This window comes from Danio aesculapii, chromosome 17, assembly GCF_903798145.1.
Source record: "Danio aesculapii chromosome 17, fDanAes4.1, whole genome shotgun sequence".
Taxonomy (NCBI): Eukaryota; Metazoa; Chordata; class Actinopteri; order Cypriniformes; family Danionidae; genus Danio; species Danio aesculapii.
This window is the reverse complement of record NC_079451.1, coordinates 28645233-28665749: the sequence shown is the minus strand read 5'-3', so window position 1 is coordinate 28665749 and position 20517 is coordinate 28645233. Positions and strand designations below refer to the sequence as shown.

The following is a 20517-nucleotide window of genomic DNA, read 5'->3' as shown; positions in this document are numbered from 1 at the left end:
AAAAAGCTTTAAAGTGGATCCTTGTGTCTATGGATGGTTGGGTCTTCAAGTTTGAGGCTGTACAATAGCGTGATTCTAGCATGAGTTAGAATGATTATAACATGAATAAGCATGAAAATTGTTCAAATGATTTGTTTATTCTTTCATTCATTTTCCTTCGGCTTAGTCCCTTTATTCATTCGGGGTCACCACAGTGGAATGAACCACCAACTTATCCAGCATATGTTTTACACAGCGGATGCTCTTCTAGCTGCAACCCAGTACTGGGAAACATCCATACACACTCATTCACACACATACACTACGGCCAATTTAGTTAATTCAATTTACCTATAGCGCATGTCTTTGGACTGGGGGGTAAACCGGAGCACCCGGAAGAAACCCACGGCAACATGTGGACTCAACCAGCAACCTTCTTATTGTGAGGCAACAGTGCTAACCACTGAGCCACTGTGTTGCCCTTATTTATACATAAAAAAAAAATATATATATATATATATACACACAGTTGAAGTCAGAATTATTAGCCCCCCTTTGAGTTTTTTTTTTTTTTTCTTTTTTAAATATTTCCCAAATGATGTTTAACAGAGAAAGGAATTTTTCACAGTATGTCTGATAATATTTTTGCTTTTTGGTCCCTTAGCCCATATATTGATTAGCCTTTTCCTATATTTTAAAAGCAATTTATTCCTTCTTGATCTGAATGTTACATAGTCCTATTCTTTAATATGCTTTTAAAATTTGCTGCTTCATTATACGTTAAAAGCCACGAGACCAGCATTATTCTAAAGCGGAAACATCATGCTGCTATAAAAAAACTTTGATAAGATCATGTGCAGAGGGATCTGCAGAAGAGCATGAGCCTAGAGCAAACACACACATCCAAGAAGAAGAGGAGGAGATGGGAATAAACAGAAAAAGAGAATAAATGGGTAATTTTTCTGAGTAGGACATGACTGAAACCAGATTGTCTTCACTGCTCCATATCACACACAGCATGATGCCGTAGGGCACGAGTGAGTTATGTGTGTGTGTGTCTTCTGATAATGTAGAGACACAATGGAGAGTCTGTGTATGGTTTCTCCACAATGCTCTTTTACTTGTTTCCAGACACACTTTTTAAGTTTTGTCGTTAGTTAAAATTCCTTATCAGTGGTCATTTTCAGATGAAAAGTCCTATTTGGGAAGCACCAGCATTTCACTGTTCCTGGGAAAGCGATGCGTCCCATAATCTGAAATAATCCAGACACGCAGCAGGAGATACTATAGAGGGTTTAAGATCAGCCTCCTGTCTGCTCCATCATGGTTTTCATGAGCACAGTGATGTTATAAAAATGAGACGCTCTCGGCACACATACATGAACACACACCTGGCAGATTGCGGTCAAGCTTCTTACTGCTGGTAATCCAATTCAACTCACGAATCCTGGATCCTGTGTTTGTGTGTGTGCGCATACTCGTTCTGTCACATTCCAGTTTAGATATGCTGAAACCATTTTCTCCTCAAAGTACATTCAGCTTTTATTTTTTGTCAGTCAGTGAGTGTATTTTTTTTGATTGGTGTATGTTGTGCTGTAAGGTGTATTTGTGCTTTAGTTTGAGGGATGATTCTAGCATATGTGTTTGCTTTAGTAGAGATCATTTTTGAGCGCACACTCTAAAAGCAAAAAGGGTTTGTTTTTTGTTTGGTTAGGCTGTATGTGTGTGATATGGCTGATTTGATTTGATTTGTAGCATCAGTTGGACTTTGAGCTCTTATCAAGGGAAGGCTGGTCAGCATCTTTCTCTCTTATTTCTCATCTGATATTATTCTCTGGTTTCCTAATTGAGCCTCAAGTGATTCAGACCCTATTCTCCGGTGGTTTGTGCACAGTAGAGCTGAAAATTGAAGCTCTATAGCATTTTGTGCTTGTTTAATAAATTAGTAGTGCTTTATTAGTACTGGTTGTTTCATTTATTTATTTTTTTAATCTTGTGTTCTTTTTTTTTAGGCAACCGGACAAGTTAGTTGTAGTTTGGACTCGCAGGAGCCGAAGGAAATCTTCCAAGGTGTGTCATTTTTAATTAATTTAAGTATGTTTAGGTTTGCATGTCTAATTAGTTCTTTTAAACAAAATGCCATTATTAATCTACTTGCACAATTAGAATGAACCATCCAAACACAAATATAAAATGGGGATTTAACTCCATTTTGTGCTTCAGACAATCTGTGGAATCAGGCCCCGTTTACACTAATACATTATAGTTTTAAAATGGCGTTTTAGAATGAAAATGATCCACATCCACACCTAGCGTTTCTGAAAAGTTCTCCGTCCACACTATATTGCTGAAAACGCACATTACGTGACCCCCCACACACACACACACACACACACACTCTAGCATGTGCTGCAGCATATGCGCACGTCTGAGCTCCAGGCAGTCAGCGGGTGCTTTGAGCACAGCTCCCCAGATGAGAGCAATGCATGTCAGACCGTTCATCAAGGATCTTCTGCTGGATTTCTTCTCACTATAGTTGTTAAATGTGATATTTAATTCATCTTGTCTTGATCTAATAATTTTTTTAATCACTGGTTCTCATGTAACGCGTTTTGGCTGAGCGCAAAGATAAGTTAAAATATGAACTTATGTAACCACGTATACAGATTCTGCACATTTGACTAATTGCTTGCCTTTATTTTCTATATTGTATAAACTTATTGCATGTAATGCTTTTATAATGGCCATTATTGATTATTAAAACTGATATTCAGCAAAAGAGACAGGGTATGTTTAGTATTTTTCACTGAAAATGAAAGGAGGCAGTTATGTTATAGGCTACGTGTTGTCATAAATATGCATACAGTGAAGATGACGGTCAAATAAATATGTAGCTACACGATGCCCCAACATTTTTAGTGTCTAAGTTGTTAATATCAAAATGAAAATAGGCAGTTCCTTATATCAGGTTTTCATTTTATTGTTAAGATAGTGAAACAATGTAATGCGAATGACGTTATAAAGTAGCCTACATTGTTTTTACCCGACGTGTCCTCGGTAGTTTGTTTTTCAAATTTGCAAAGTCTGAACTTAAGGAAAGGGTGCAAGATTGAACTTTGTGCACTTAATATTAAGAAAAAAGCCCCAATCAGCCACACCTCCGTTTTCAGATGTCTCTGTTTTCCCCTATCCACACTGACACAGAGGAGCAGCATTTTAAAACCAAAACGACCTCTTCAGTGTTTCCAAAACACTCCGTTTTCTGCGCTCGAAGCTCCAGGATAGTGTGGACAAAAGGCGTAACTGTAGCAAAACTTATGCGTTTTAAAACTAAAACGTATTAGTGTAAACGGAGCCTTAGTCATAGTTCTAATAATATTATTTTAAGGATCTATGCTACGTTGTTTGTTATCCTAATTTACAGAAGGAAACTTTTTTAATAATAATAAAAAACTGTATTCTATACTAGGGCTGCACAATATATCATTTTAGCATCGATATCACAATGTGTGCATCCACAATAGTCACATCGCAGGATCTGCTATGTTGAATTAGGATTATTGTTGACCAGGAGCCACAAGATGTTTTACCATACTGGTGCAAAAGTTGATAATTTACATGTGTTTTTAAAGCCTATGACTGTTTGGGCATATCAAGAGAGTTTAAATATTTCAGGCACAAGAATATGTACCATTTGTAACTTTTTTAATGTATTTTTAAAATGTATTAAATTTAATTATTTATACAATTAAGTTTATGCAGTGCTATTTTACATTTTATTATTTAATTTCTGTACCTGAATTCTTACCAATTAGAGGTATTTAAGTCATCTGGTGAAATTGTATTTATATCGCTATATATATTGCAGAAAAACAAAACATCGCTATGTCAGATTTTTCCAATATCGTGCAGCCCTACTGTATACATATAAAGTAATGACTAAATATTGGGATAAAATGCTGAAAACAGGAGTACAATGTTTGCATTTTGGTTGAATGCTTTGTACTGTAAAATACAGAATGCTAGCACTTGGATGAAACGAACTCAATGTGAATCATGCCAATTGCTTCACCTAAACATGCTGTTACAAATTTATATAAATCCCAATATCTCAATTTATCCATGTATCATCACATCCTGTTTTTAAATTAACATACTTTCACTCAACAAGTCTTATTTTAATGTTTTATACTGGGAAAATCTATTTGTTTACATTTTTATTTTATTTCTCTGTAGTTGTTTTTTTTTTATATCCGTTTATTAAATTATTTTGTGTGTCATCTTATTATATTATTATTCATTTTGTAGTCTCACAGCTGGCAGCCTGGCATCAAGAATCCCTATAGAGGAGTGGTGGTGTGGCCTGTTCCAGAGAACATCGAGATCACGGTCACTTTATTTAAGGTAAATAGACACACACGCACACACACGCACACACACACACACACACACAAAATCACACACTCTTCCATGTTAGATGCTTATAGCTGGTAGGCCTAAAAATTACTGGGGCAAGCTGAAACATTTGGCTGTATTCCAGAAGCTGATTGGTTGGGATCTGCAGGTCTCCTGGTGTCTAGACGTTCCTCTCTGATTTAACTGCCATTCCAAGATTTTAACCTTCCTCTCAAATGTGTGGAGCTGGAACTGACACTGCAGCAGGAAGTGCGCGCTTGATATTTTAGTCTTTTTGAAATGCTAGTAAGCACTTTTTTACGTCTGCCATGAAAGAAGTGAGACCTTACATCCTGATTTGTCCAGGTTCCTGACAGGAACTGCGTTTGTCTGATATGGAAAGAGAAAGTGGTTTGTACGTCTGATGTTTCTAATGATGACGACATTCTAAAAGCAATTCATTTGCTCTTCAAATAAATCATGTTAATTCTTTATGGTTTGATTTAAGAAATGTATTTAAATATTCTGTTAAAAGATGTATAAGAGATATGGAATAACTCATGCTAAGATTCTGACTGTAAATAAATTATTGTTGAAGTCCCCCTAAAAGCGATAGTTCACCCATACATTTAAATTCTCTCATCCTTTACTCTGCCTCATTTGTTCAAAACATGTGTTTGTTTCTTCTGTTGGACACGAAAGAAGATATTTTGAAAAATGCTGGTTGTATTGACTTCCAAAGTACTTTGATGGGTGTCGGGTGCCATCAACCAGAATTTATCAAAAGATCTTCTTTTGTATCCCACAGAAGAACATGTTTAAAGCCCCTTAAGGGAGAGGAAATGAGGTAATTGTCATTTTTGGGTGAACTATGCCTTTAAATTATTTTGCAATTTCAAACTGTGCGTGTTATACAGCAAGCAGACAGCTCCGATTATTATAAACTTGTATAATGAACGTTTGGATTTTACCCATTATTTAATCAGCTTCAAGTGCAACCATGAGATGTATACTAGTGATTAAATGCAATGTGCTATAAATGCAATTTCTGTAGGATTCAAATGATTTCAATACTTTTAATAATCAAAATCGCTGTATTTTGCGTATTTCCTGTTCAATTACAGCATAGGCAGTGAGGTGAGGAAGCACAGAGCTGTGCCTCATGTCAGATTGCGCAATCCCTTGCAAACTGAATTGAGCGCATGCCTTTTGCTCACCCAGTGTATGCTACCTATGTAATGCTTTATTAAAATGTTTTTATACATTGTAGACATTTTTGTTATATGTCCTCACTTTCCATATAATATGTAATGCATTTTGCGAATGTCTATCACATTGTGAGGTGAGACCGAGGTGCAGTGGAGGACTCCACAGCCAGAGATGTATACGATCGAGTTTTCCCAGTGGTCAGTATGCAAATATTTTTTATAAATTACGAAAATTATAATTTTACTTTTCTACATCGATGGATAAGTGACCGCACGGGCATTGCCAACAAAGAGCGTGTGTTTGCGTGCATGGAAATGTATTATCCTCCCAAGTTAAATTTGATCTAATCCATGTCCTGAATCACACCCCCTCTCCTGCTTTCCCTTCTCATTCTAACTGAGGGAGCGATTCTTTTGTAAACAAATCTCGGTTATGAACGACTCGTTCACTTAGCCGATAATAATACAAGTAATTGTACAAGTAATAATACAAATAATTCTAGCACCGCAGCGTCTTGTCATATTTTAATTACATTGTTTGCTTATTTTTTTCAACAAAACTAGCATAAGCCTAGTATTTAGTGTGAGTTGGTGCTACTTTGCCTTATGGTCAGTGCAGTAAAAGACTGAATCATCAATTACACTTGTTGAGCGCAAAAGTTCATAACTTACAAAATCGTAGAAACTGAAATCTTACCTATGAAATGTTCTGCCTTTATGCTTTGTTTGCTCGTTACACCCATACGCAGCGCTAAAGTCCAGCATCTTCAGATTGGCTTTAGTCTTCTTGACTAGTGCAGTTGAATGACATTTGTCCTGGGAGCCCTGTACAAATGTGGCGGTGGTATTGACAATATGCTCAGGGTCCGTATGCGATATCTAGTATATATATCTATGTTAAGTAGTCAAGTAAAGTTCAAGCAGTCTGTTATTTTATGTTTTGCTCTGACCGACTGCTAAAATGGCGGATGTAATGTTAATATCTCAGCTCAAATATTTCTCAAAATTGCACGTTTAATCAAAACATGAGGAAATAAATAATTGACGGCCAATGGCGGTGTATAAAGGGCTTGCTTTAAAGGATGGGACGGAACATAACTATCATTTCAAGGTAATTTAAGTCATTTCAAGACTTCATTTACAAGTAAAGGTAAGATCAGTGTTTGTGTATGAGTGCATGAGAGAGAGAGAGCATGTGCATCCGCCATGGTGCTGTGTCCCTTGTTATAGTTGTCTGTAGTGTCCACTTTGTTGTTTTTTGGGAGGCATAATGAACCGGTTTACATTTTACATTCTTCCTTGGCCCAATAGACCTATGTACCTGCTATTTGTATAGAAAGAATGCTGATATGAGATGTGAAACACAATCGGTAGTTGTCAAATATATTTGGGTGCATATATTTGTAAGTCGGTGCCTCACCAGCCAAAAACCTCACCGCACGTCACTGGCACACACACATACACACTTGCATTACGAGCTTGCGCTGACAGGCTGACCTGGTGTTGAATATCCTCTAACAGTCTCCACATTGTTTACAAAGGTCACACACGCACAAAGTGCTTGTCCAAACATTTTTCTTATCAGCCTTGTCCCCACAGCACACTAATCAGTGTCCTGTAAAACTACATCTCCCAGAGTCCATTGCAGTGGGTCAGTTTGGCATTCAAGAGTCCATCAATGTTTCATTTGTGTACCAGCAAACAATCAGTCAGCTGACCATGACCATTCTAGAAGAGCTGGTCACTTGAGCCTGAAAGCATATGTGTATATTTAGCTGACCAATTAACATGTTTGAACTCTAAAATAGCCTCAGACACAGATTATTTGAGTAAAGTGTCACTTGGTCTTATTGTATTCTGTTCAGTTCCCCTATGACAGAACCTGACAGTTTGACAGATATATCCAGCATAAGTCATTGATGGAAACGTCTCCACATCCCTCATGTTTTCCATTGTATTTCCTTAAGGAAACGTAGATGATGTTTTGTTCTGTAATATTGAGGTGTAGAGGAAGGCATGTGGAGTGCTTCCAGTAGATAAAAAGAAACTAAGCAGGCTTTTTATGCTGAGACTGTATTTAATGAGCTTGCACTTTCAGTTTTTGTGTCATCTAATTGATTTCTGTCTTCTGTTTTTCAGGATCCTCACGCTGAGGAGTTTGAAGACAAAGAGTGGACCTTTGTCATTGAAAATGTGAGTGCTTTAAGTATGCTTTTGTGTTTCTGTTGAATTCTGCAATGTACAGCCTGACACCTAGTGGTCGAATGAAGTAATCACACCAGTGCTAATGAAGAATGATTTGATGCTGAAAGTGTTTGTCACTGTATGACTCTTTGTTGCTGGTACTGCTAGTTATTTTAAGCATTTGTGTGCTTTATGGTTTCACAGATGACTGAAAGCAGCTCTTTTTGTAGTAATTCTAGCTTGCCTGAGCTGAGCTGAGCTGCTCGGTAGTTGGATTGAGTTTTCAGTTTGTCAGTTTTTTTTTTTTTTTATATGAAATTTTAATACTTTTAATAATGAAATTTTATACGATTTTAATGCTGTTTTATCACCCAGCCAAGTGTTTTTTCATCTAGATTTTTCATTGGTGGTTGTAGTGGTGCAGAAAATACTGTTTCAGCATCAATATCGCAGTGTGTGAATCTGTAATAGCCACATTGCAGGATCAACAATGTTAAATTGGAGTTATTATAACCAGGCAACACAGATTTGGAGTAGGACACATGAGATTTGTGCACTCATTGCTATTTTAACTCTATATAGAATGAAAGATTTTCATTAGGATGTGTTTTAAGGCCTTTGTAAGATTTCAAGTGAATTTAAACCATTTAGGCACACAAAATAATAAAGTCTGTAGCTTTAACAACGATTAATTGTTTTAGATGATTTATACAATGAAGACTATACGATGTTATTTCATATTTATTTATTGATTTTCTGTAAAACTCCTCAGAAAACCATAAAGCACTGTTTATTTCACTTTTATCTGTGCCTTATTGTATTTATCTATGCTTTTAATTTGTTTGTTATGTTTTATGCAGATGCACTCCCCTACAAAATAATCTCAATCAATCTAAACTAATGAATTCTTTCCAAATAGTGCTATTCAAGTCATCGGGTAAAATATTTATTACAGAAGAACATAGTATCACAATGTCATATTTTTCCAGTATCGTGCAGCCCTAGTCGAAAGTGTTTATCTTGGCAGTAATTTATGTGTTAGACCTTTTTAGAGTGCAGATTTTCTTTGTAGGGAGATTGTCTAATTGTCTAAACATGGCAGTGTTTGGCATCTGGTTGGCTAATTATCTTGTGGCTTGTCAAACCATTCTTTTATGAAACCGGAATAAGCAAACACTTGTGTCATATACCACTTTTAGCTGTTTGTTCTTTTATACTGTTGGAGAATAGACTTTCTTGTGGCTGGGATATCTTTGCATGTCTTTTATAAAGACAAATTCAGGTTTTTGACGATGGAAATGCACTCAAAACGCCACAATAATACAGAGAGGGAATCTGGGCACACATGCTGAACAAAACATGTTAATTAGGGATGTATAAAATAGCTGCTTTCTCTTCTCCTCCTCTCTCTCTCTCTCTCTCTCTCTCTCTCCCTCTCCCCCCCCTCCCTCTCTTAACAGGCTACTGATTAGAGATCAGTAAACAACTCAAGCTGTTGGGTGGTCATGTCAGAGTTTGTTCGGGGGTTAATGTTTCCTTTGTCATAGTGCGGCTAACAAAAAGATAATGCATATAGTCCTGGTTCATTTTGCTTTCACGCTGTCATGTTTAAGACTAAACCTAAAGATGCACACGCACAAAAAAACAACAACTTTATGACGTAGGCATTTTTTGTGAACCTACAAAAACAATGTATGCTGAGATAAAGTACTTGTTATTCGTCTTTACTTCTCTCCAGTTTTATTCAGTTACCTGATTCACGTTCAGAATAATGATCTCTAGTTGGACTGCCTTTTGAGTGTTTTGGGATGGTAGTTTTTAAATTTATTCTAACATATCTAGTCAGCAAGGAAACTAGATATTAGAAATATAGAAGTTTGTTAGAAATTATTTAAGAAAAGCACCGAATATGAGTTATTTCTGAAGGCTCATGTGATACAGAAAATGCAGAAAATATATATTTTCCATTACAGGAATATTGATCTAAATATTAGATCTAAAATAAATATATATAACTGAAACATGATCATTTATTTAAGTACATTTTTAAAAATTCAATAAATGCAGCTTTGGTGAGAATTTTGGTGAGACCTTTGTAACGTTTTTTTAAGAAGTACTTCATTTTAACATTAAGTAATGCATTAGGTAACTAACACAAACTATCAATGAGCTAAAGCATCCTTTAAATAATTTAAAGCATCTTTAAAGCTTTCATTACCCATTCTTAGTAGCTATGTTTCCATCAAAAAATGCTAATTAAATTTGTGCAAAACTGAAATATCGCATATGTGACATGCGAATAAAGCAGCATTTTAATACAATGAGTCAAAGAGAACAAAGGCACAAACGCTCTTGACTATTCTGGAGGTAATTAATAATATAATAACACTTACACTGAAACAGTTAAGCAGCGTTTCAGATGTTTTACAGTGTACTCAGCCTGCTGGCTTGTCCATTCAAACACTGTTTTATCATCACATGATCTCTTATAGCAGTCACATGACCTTTTTTTAATGCTCATACTGGAATTTGTTCGGTTAAAGTGTTTCCATCATAGTATATGCGCATCTTTTCTTATCAAATAAAAAGTTTATCTTACTCGGATATGCGCATACATTTTTACTCGTGTTTTCAAAACTTATGCGCATCTTTGCGTTTCCATCAACTAATTATTATTTTTTTTAATTAATTTTTTTATGTATTTTTTATATATATGCACATTAAAATAGGTTAATAGAAACATAGCTAATGTTAGTTAATAGGAACTTTCAGTGTAGTTGATGCAAGATCAAATTTATTTACCGCATCGTTGATGTGTGTACAAAAGTCCAAAGTGGTGGTATAAAAATTATATATACAAACCCAAAGTGAACAAGAAACAACAGACTAGACAATAAAGATGAAAACAATGGGTATATAGACAGAATGATGTGCACTATACACGCTTTGACGAGGTTTACTCTGGACAAACCATTTTTAAAACGATACATTTTCCTTTAAACTGTGTGCATGTATGTGTGTTTATATATGGACTTTTGTATAAACATCTATGGCGCTGTAAAGAACCTACAAAACTGCTACTTGGATTGAGCTTTTTTTTTCATTTTTTAAAACTCTCTAAGTGAGTTGATGATTCTCACAGTATCACAATGTTATCAAACTAAGCCTACTATAAATTACTATAAAATTAATAGAAAAAATACTATAAAAAGGTTTATGGTAAATGGTAACTTTGCAGTGCTGCATATTGGAGTCTGGTGCATTTTTGCATATTGCAGACTGATGCAGACATGGCATCTGTTTGTGTTTCCAGAGAGAGATTGTTTAGATCTGCAAACATGGGCAGTGGTCCAGACAGGGCTCTTCTATCCCTCTGTCTACTCAGCAGACACGGTGGCAAACATCTACACACACACACACATCACACACAAGCACAAACATCAACACAAGCAATTATAAACTCACGTGTATCTCCTCTTCTGGCAAACTCTTGTTTACATCTATGGCTTCATGACAGAATGAGAATCTTTTGCACACGCTAAAGATGTCTCAATCAGCATAAACACACTGGCAGTTTTAGTGCGTGAGTGTGTGTATTTGTGATGTGAAATGAATGCATGATATGGGATTCCTCTTCATTTGGGTTACTTGTACACAAAAGGGGAATGGTCGGAGAGCGGATGGAGAACAAAGCATGAGATCTGAATTCCTCTTGTCCATACACACCTCAGCAATAACAGACTGATCAAAGACATGCCCGTCATCCGACACTAGCAATCCAGAGATCCACACACCAGGTTCCCACAAGCTCCCTGAATTCCTCCTTCCTCAAACACAAACACTCCCATCTCCCACAAACTCAAATAAACCTCACACACACCCTAAAGCTGTGTATTTTAGCCACGCAAAATGTCTTTTAGATGTTGCAGCTATTACAATGAATCACGTTGTGGTGCACATCTTTAAAAGCCAAAAGGGTCGTTCAAAACAAGAACGATAACATCCAGTTGAAATTTACTGAACTATAAAAAGTGCTCACATATTTTAAAGCTATAGACATCATTGTGGAGAACCTCCTCTTGATGTGAAGCCCTCTTTTCAAACATTATTTTAAAGATTATAACTAGTGGTGTAATGGATCTCAAATCTCACGTTTCGGATCACACTACGGGTTTTAAGTCTTTGCTACAGTTGCTGCTAATGCTAAATATAGAAATCTAACATCTTGTTCAACATAACATATATTTATTTTCAGATAATGCTCCAGCAATTCACACAAAACTTCTTGTTTTATTATAGGTGGATCATTTTTGAAAACCTATTCAGAGGCGTAATTTTGATGGTTGCTTGTCGCCACACATTGGTTACACAATGTAATTGCTACAACATTCACCAGCGACAAGTTCCATTAAGCGGTAATTTTAATCTTAACAATAAACATCAGTGTTTATATCTGAACTATAAACTGTTATTCCAGTACTTCTGTGTTATTTAATTGTTTGTAACAAACTGAAAAGTAAAAACTGAATCTCTCTCGATCAACCACAGATTTGAATGCAGCGCTCCGAAGGATTAATAAACAAATGCAAATCATTATCATTTATCATTCATGTTGCACGGGTTTGAATTGAGATCACAATCTTTTAATGTTTAATTGTGCAGATTTACACTGAATGCAATAATGCCGGCTAAACAAGTAGTGACAGAAAACACCTTTAATTGTCTATGAAAGTTTAGGTCTCACCAAAACTTTTTCCATCATCATTATATTTTACAGGGAAGCCAAAATGCTTTCATACACATGATTTAAATGATACGGGAGGCGATCTTTCTGCCATTGTTATAAATGTTGGAAATGTGTTCTGAACTGTGGGTTGTAGATCACAGATCAACCGTGATCCGTTACACCCCTAATAATGGGTAAAATCTTGGAAACAATTGGTTATACCATGGGAAACGGTGTAAAAAATACATGGAAATTATGTAGGTCAGGCTGGCAAATTGAAGTATGAAATTATAAATTATAAAGCTAATTTCTGCTTCTTTGGGTACTCTTTTGAGAAATATTTGTGTTGTTTTTATTCCACTATTACTCTGACTGCGTTTTTGTTGAATTAACTGTTTGATTGTATTGCGAACACGAGCTGGATTCACTGGACAGGTGCAGTAGTAGTGCACTGAGGGCATGTCCTGGTTACAAGAAGGTAATGTCAGGTGAAAACAATATTCTAATACCAGAATAGAATGAGATAGAAATTGTATGAAAATAAATATAATGGTAGTTAAGTTAAATAGTAGTAGTCTCTTGTTGGCCTTTTAGCCCATCATGGAACAAATAATATAATAAAAGAATGACACTTAATATTGAATGTATTTACATGAATACATGTTTCTCTTATCACTAGTGTGACCAAACATTTCATTATAATTTTATTTTTCATTTTATATAAATTTTTGCAATTAAAATTATACGTAGTCTAGCAATAGTTTAGTCTGTTTCTTTTATTTTCGTTTGTTGTACTGACAGAAATTATGTTGTAATTTTAGTCCGGTAGAATTTTATTTAATGATAATATACAGTATGATGGGGTACCATGTCTAACTTTCACAGATTAAACTTGTATCTGGTACTGCTAGTTAAAACATTCTGAAACCTTTTTAAACATCAAATGTATTTGTCATAAATTACTCTTTCAAATCAATTCTTTGACTTTTGCAAAAAAATATTTTTCCCCAAAAGGTTAATTTTGCACTAACAAGTAAATCATAACAGACTTTTAATTTCTCTTTAAATAAAACTCCGCAACATCTCCAAAAACAAGATTTTTCAAGCATGAAATAAAATGTCATATTTTCACCTGCAGTATGTTTGTGCACTTGTGTAATTTGAATTATGGCACAGTCTTTATATCATTGACAATTAAAAAATAATAATAAATCCAAGCCCCTTTTTTTCTCTCATGCCTTGTGCCGCTGCCTGCTGTGAGAAACTAGAAGGAAACCTAAAGAAAGAATGAGAGGAGGATTGAAAGAAAGGAGTATAAAGGCGGTAGAAGAGAAGACCGCATTCCAAGAGAGGCCGACATCAAAGCTACTTGAGCTGCCCTATTTGGCACAACATTTCTCTCTCTATATGTGTGTGTGTGTGTGTGAGAGAGAGAGGATTGTGACAGCATTTCCAGACATTTTCTGTCTTTTATTCCTCATATCAGAGTCCGGTGTTCTTGTTCACTCTGGGTTTAAACCTGCAGAGTTGTGTCTGTAGTTTGTTTTTGCATTTGTGCAAATCGTTGTTTTCCATTATTTTCCCCACTGGAGTCATTCTTTTAAGGGGAACAAAAATCAGACTAGGAATAATATATGTCATTCTGAACTAATCTGAGATGTTTCTTTCAAAATGCTTAATGGAAAAATGTATAATGGAAAACTGTAGGAGCAACAAATCCTGTCATTTACTTTTTCCATTATTACTGTATGGAAAAGAGTTTCTCATTATGTGTTCCATGGCAAAAGAAAATGAGTTCATGGCAGAATGTTTTTATTTTTTTCTCATTTTTTTATTCAGCCACCAGAGGGCGGCATGTGACTGAATGCAGAAATGGGTTTTGTTCACAAGTCCTCAATTCTTGAAATAGAATAGAAACAAGTAAAGGAGTAAGAGGAACGATGAAACGATGAGAAGTAAACACATTCATATATAAAAGAGAAGAAACAAATTTGTCGAAGCTGAATGATTCACTTCCTGTTGTTCAAACAGCAATGAGCTTTTCCTTGTGTACGCTTTTTCTTCAAGTTTAAGTCTTTAGGGCTTTACAGTTTTAAAACAAAAGCACGGTTTGGCATGTTGTTGTCATCATTCTTCATTTTTCACATCATTCTTTTTTTATTCTCTTTTCTCTGCTGCTTCTTTCTTTAATTTTTTTCTGATGATCTGCTGCCTTTTGTGGACTTGATCCAAAACATTTAAAGTCATTTCCACCTCAGTTGTCCTCTGCCCAGGGGTCCTGGCGCAGGCTGCATTACGTGGCCTACTGGTCCACACGCTGCCCCTGTCCTGCGCTTCTCTGGAGACCACGCAGAATAATTCAGCCACCCAGCCAGGCATGCGGAGCAAAGCTGGTGTGGAGAATGAAATAGAAAAGTTTGTGTGTGTCTCTCCAGGGATTAATCGGAACTGAATGTAACTGGCCCTCAACTTTTTTGCTGCTTTACTTTGTGTAATTTTGTCTGAGCCTCAGACGCACATGGATTTCACTTCAAATGGGATATTAACCTTCAAGCTCTTAAGTTCAGGTGCATTTATATATATATATATATATATATATTATATTATATATTACATTCATAGTGAATGTGTGCCCTTTTAGTGTCTTCAGAAAATAGGATCAATTGTAATTATACTTGGAAAAAAGGGACTGATAGAGACATAATAAGAGTTGCGTTTTGAAGCTTTAATGCATATGAAAACTGACAGGAATTTATAGTAAACTCTGCATAAACAGATGAGTTTAAAGAGCGAGTTGGCATTTTTCACTCACGAGAAATAGCAGTAACAGCTGAATAATATGTGATGTATAAATGTGCATTAATCATTTTATATTTAGCAGTCTACATGTGTTTGTTGCCTTATTACATACATAAATGGCAAATTCCACAAAATGTACAATTCATAAAATGAATGAATACATTTTTCATTTGTATATCCTGCATTTTGCATTGTGACACGCTGTGCGCAGTTGGCAGTGGAGAACTTCTCCTTATTAAAGACCATCACATATAGGGCGCAAGGTGTTGCATCATGTCTTTTAGTATTCTAAATATTATTTTCTATGAGAGTACACACACTGGGGGCGCCATTCGGCATCTGTAAGAGTTCCTTAGCAAAGAATAAAAAACTATTTTAGGACATGATGCCTGCCTGCCTTCCCCATTTTCAAAATAAGATTTCCATGTACATAGTAAGTTTAATATAAGCCTAGATAAACTTAAAAATAAGTGGGGAAAAGATTATTGTTGTAATTTCACTAGGAAACATTTTAGTATTAGTGTTATATTATTAATGACTTCCAGAACTGTCAAGAGCATCTGCGCTCTGTGTCTCATGGCTTCAAACGCCACCAGGCAATCATTGCGTGTCGGCATCGCCTTCTGAGGTGAAAGTCATTTATTAAATAAAGAAAAGATTCACGCAGCTTCTCCTACCGCAGCAAATTCCATTTTTGCTATTGATATTTGGTGCCAGTAAATCAAGAAGTGACGATTTTGTTCTCTTTGACTCACTAGGAAACGTTGCTTTATTTGCATATCTTTTTTGAGATATTCTTGTTTTGTGCATGAATTAAATTCGCATTTGGGGATGGAAAGATAGCTTGTGTTTTTTTTTTCTGACTGTCCTGATTTTCACTGGCATTTTACTGTCACAGGATTTAGATGAGAACGAGGAAACATGGTGTTTAAGGCTCACGGTATGCCATCTCCATGTATTAAACTCATATTTTTCAGTTATGCCTAGGTATATTCATTTTTTCATTATATGGCATTGTTAAACAGTTCTGTAATAAAATTTAAATACATTTATTTTGAGTTTCATGTAAAAAGTTTTTGTTATCAGCTACTAGCATTATCAAGATTGCTAATCAACTTATTGCTATTTGAGCAGTATGTCATTTAACATCAGTGTTCACCTGGACCTTTAAAGAAAATCCACTGATGCAGAGTAAAACAAACTTTGTTTGTCACTGACAGCATTAGTGCAGATATTCATCTACCGTTTTATGGTGTGTCTGTGTGTGTGTGTATACACAGAATTGTGTGTGTGTATAAATGCGTGTTAACGTTCTCCAGAAGTTTCACAAGTGGCAAGCAGGTTTTATTCTTTGATCAATGTCTTTGAAAGAAGTCTCATTTATTTGATCAAAAATACAGTTAATGGTAGTATAATTGTGAAATATTATTTAAATTTAACATTTGGACAATAAAACTGTTTATGATTATAATATTATTTTAAGTGTTACTTATTCCTGACTGCAATGGCAAAGTTGCATTTTAGGCATAATTGCATAATTATTGCTTAAATATATAATTCACCCAAAACTAAAAATTTTGCCATTATATACACACCCTTCACTTGTCACAAACCTGTTTGGATTTCTCTTTTCTGTTGAACACAACAATTTTTTTAATATGTTGAAATCCTGTAACCATTAACATTGACAATACTAATAGTATTTGTTATTATTCTATAGAAATCAATGGTTACACATCTCTAACATTTTTCTAAATATCTTCTTTTGTGTTTGAAAATGTCCATTTTTGCCTGAACCGTCCCTTTAAATAACAAAATAATAGAATTAATTTGAAAGTATATATTTTCTTTCTGACAATTTAATTATTCCTTGTCAAAAAAAGTACGTTTTGAAAAGGATGATTAAAAAAACATATTAAAGTTGTATAAAATAGTACTATTTAACATATTTATATCTTAAATGTTACTTTCACAGGTGTGCAATTTATTTTGTGGTCTAAATGTGTGTGTTTGATTGACAGATGAACAGGTTTCTTTTAACAGGAGTGAAAATAAGATGTAAGGGCAGGTCACAGTCAGCTCTAAGCCCCCCCCCCCACACACACACAGCCAAAGATATCCAAAACAGAAACGCTTTTTGTTTTGCCCCTCCAGTGTAAGATGAAAGCAGGAATAAACATGCACGTGTGTGTTAATCTGTTTCTCACTTCTGAGGTCACACTGCTGCTCACATAGTTTCACAGGACAGTGTGTGTGTGTGTGTGTGTGTGTGTGTGTGTGTGTGTGTGTGTGTGTGTGTGTGTGTGTGTGTTTTGTCTGCTGCATTTCTATACTTTGTTATTTTTTGGGCTTAAAGCTGTAGCAACCCATGAGCACACACCGTTCTCTCTAGAGTTTGTGTTTATTTCACTGGTCCTTCATTCTTCTTTGACTGTTTTTCTTTTTTCATCGTTGTCCATTCTTCCTCACCTGCTTGCCTTCACACTTCTTTTTATCTGTCTCCATTCTGTGTCTGTCCTTCCCTCTTTATCTCTTTTCCCAGATCTCTGGCGTATTTATTTTTCTGTTTCTTCTTAAGATGGTGCCTGCTGATGGAGACAGATCTTCTGTGGCTCTGAAAAAATATTTCTCAAAGCCAAATATTTATCCATAAGCTTGACCCCGGTGTTCCTTCTCTCGCTCCATCTCCTCATTGTCTCTTATATCATCTCCCTTATAGGACATATTACCTGTATAGTCATAGTCATATCATTTTTATTAGAATTTAGTTTAAGGCTCTGAGCACCATAAACACACACCCTAACTTGCAAGGTCTGTTTTTCATAGCATGTATGATATATCACATCTATCAATAATATTTCTCTTGATGTACTGGATGTGTCAGAGTAAAATATTTATATTTATTTTTATATTCTATAAAGATCTGATGACATTTCTTCTTAATTTCAAATGGAAATATTTCTTATAACTCTGGAATTGTGTTGAATTAAGAGAGACAGAGACATCTTCTTTGTTACTTTGATGGATTATAATTATACGCTATAAATTATATTTTTATTTTTAAAACTGGAAGAATTATCATCAGTAGTTTACAAAAATAGCATTTTACACATCTTGTCGCCTATCCAAGTTTTAGGAACAACAAATAATAACTTCTAGTTGATCATTTGGTATCAGAGGTGACTTGTATGAAAGGGAACAGCCTCTAGATTACGCTTATTTTACCAAAATATGATCATGCCTTGATTATTTAATTAGGACAGTAAGGTCTGACTTTGCTTAGACAAAAGTCTTGTCACTTAACAGAAATAATGTACAGTATAGAATATAAAGTCATAATGCAGTGGAAAAATAATAATATTGTGTTTGACTCCCATGAGCTTGGAGGACTACATCCATACATTTTTGCAATCACTCAGATAACTTATTAATAAAGTCATCTGGAATGGCAAAGAAAGTGTACCTGCAGGACAAAGAATTCAAGTTATTATTTGTTGCTCTTACAACTGGGATCAACGACAAGACTTTTGCCAGGTAGTGTACAAACAAACTATTTATTGAGAACCTGAAAATTTCCTGTTTTTTTATTTTATTTAATTTTTTTTTATTTCCATAGCTATAACATTACTATAAATATTACATGCATGTGTTCTCAAATGTAATCTCTTAAAGCACAGCAGTGTTTTGAACATCTGCATGTGACTCATGGTCGTTTCATACAATGCAGTTAAAAAGAATGTTTAGATTTAGTGTTTTGCCGTTAAATGGGACACATGCGCACACACTTCTAATCCTACTGTTTTTATTTGTCTTCAGCTAGCATTGCTTCATCTGTTTTTGTTTTGTTCTGCTTTGCTGTAGTTTCGGTTCACGAGAAACGAACGACAATCACGATAAAGCGACTTAGAGTTGTTGAACAATCACTGTCGTTCGCCCTCAGAAACACTTACAGGAAATACAAACACACAGCACTCGTTCAGTATCTTGAATGGACATCTAAAAACAGAAAAAAGGGGATTAGTAAACGAGAAAACAGAAGAAGAGAGAACCTGTAATCTTTCATGTGTTCGAGTTGAAGTTCTTGTGCTGTTTTAAATAGCATAAAAGGAAAATTTGAGCATTACGTCTGTAGTTCTTTTTGTCTGCATATTAGGGATTTTAGGGTTTGAATAAATACTAATATATGTGCACAGTTGTTCAAAAAATCCTTTTAAGTTGAGGCATACAGAAATGTGCTTCAATGTGATGCCAGACAGGTGTTTTGTTCTTTTTTTTTTTTTTTCTCTCTTCTTTTTTTGGAGGGATATCCGAGGCACAGAATGTAAAATCTCCATCCTTTTCTGGAAAAAAGTGTGGGGATCTGCAGTTTAATATTTGCATTTAAAGATAAAAACAAACACGATGCATTTTATCATAGAAATATGGGCCTTTATAGCATGGAATAATAAATAGTTTGTGAACGTATAGGCTGTTTCACAATTCCAAGAATGCAGAGAACAGACTTGAAGTCTCATGAAGACCGGTCTTGCCAGGTCACCTCAAAAGAATGGACTTGGGAGGCCGCGAGAACACAGAAAACGTCCTCTGAGAAATGAGATGCTGCTTCTTCTTGAGGGTCACATGACCTTTATGCACTTTTAACAGGAAATTATTTAAATATTACAGCATTCAAACAATGATTTATTGTTTTTTTCCCTTTTCAATATATATAACATGCACAAAAGCCTTACAAATATACTTTGCACAATACAAATAACACAGATTTTAATACGAATTTTAGCAAATAAATGTGTTTATACATATACATTTTCATTGTCAATGTTTACTTTCACCGTTTCATTTAGGGAAACCTTTGAGATAAATAAGTTATAAATCTGAACTTTAATATTAAACCGGTATAAAATGCTGTGCTTCCCACTTCCTTTGTTCAGATTCAGCCGCAATGACTTCTGAGAATTTTCAAGCGAGTTTTGCGCTCAAGTCTGCATCGATGCATCCTTAATATCAAGAACACATCCGGGAACTTTCACGCGTCCTCAGTTCTTGCGGTCTTGAGTTGTGGAGCTGAACTTTGGTGGTTGATGATGACGTTACATGAGAACACAAGGACGCAAGATCGCTGAAGAACACGTATTGAGAAACAGCCAGTAATTCTTTGCAACTTACATGGGCTGAATTTAAATAAACAAATAAAATTTAGTAATGTTCTTCTTAATATGTTTGTTT

General features: G+C 35.2%; 1 protein-coding gene across 6 annotated transcripts in view; it reads left to right on the top strand.

Annotated features, from left to right (window-relative positions):
* ehbp1 (EH domain binding protein 1) overlaps positions 1 to 20517 on the top strand; it is a 209516-nt gene that overhangs the window by 22634 nt on the left and 166365 nt on the right. For all 6 annotated transcript variants that reach the window (XM_056477550.1, XM_056477549.1, XM_056477555.1 and 3 more), the window contains exons 3-5: positions 1992 to 2049; positions 4288 to 4383; positions 7722 to 7775. In XM_056477550.1, coding sequence (XP_056333525.1) covers positions 1992 to 2049; positions 4288 to 4383; positions 7722 to 7775 — 208 coding nt within the window. The remainder of the gene's footprint in view (positions 1 to 1991; positions 2050 to 4287; positions 4384 to 7721; positions 7776 to 20517) is intronic.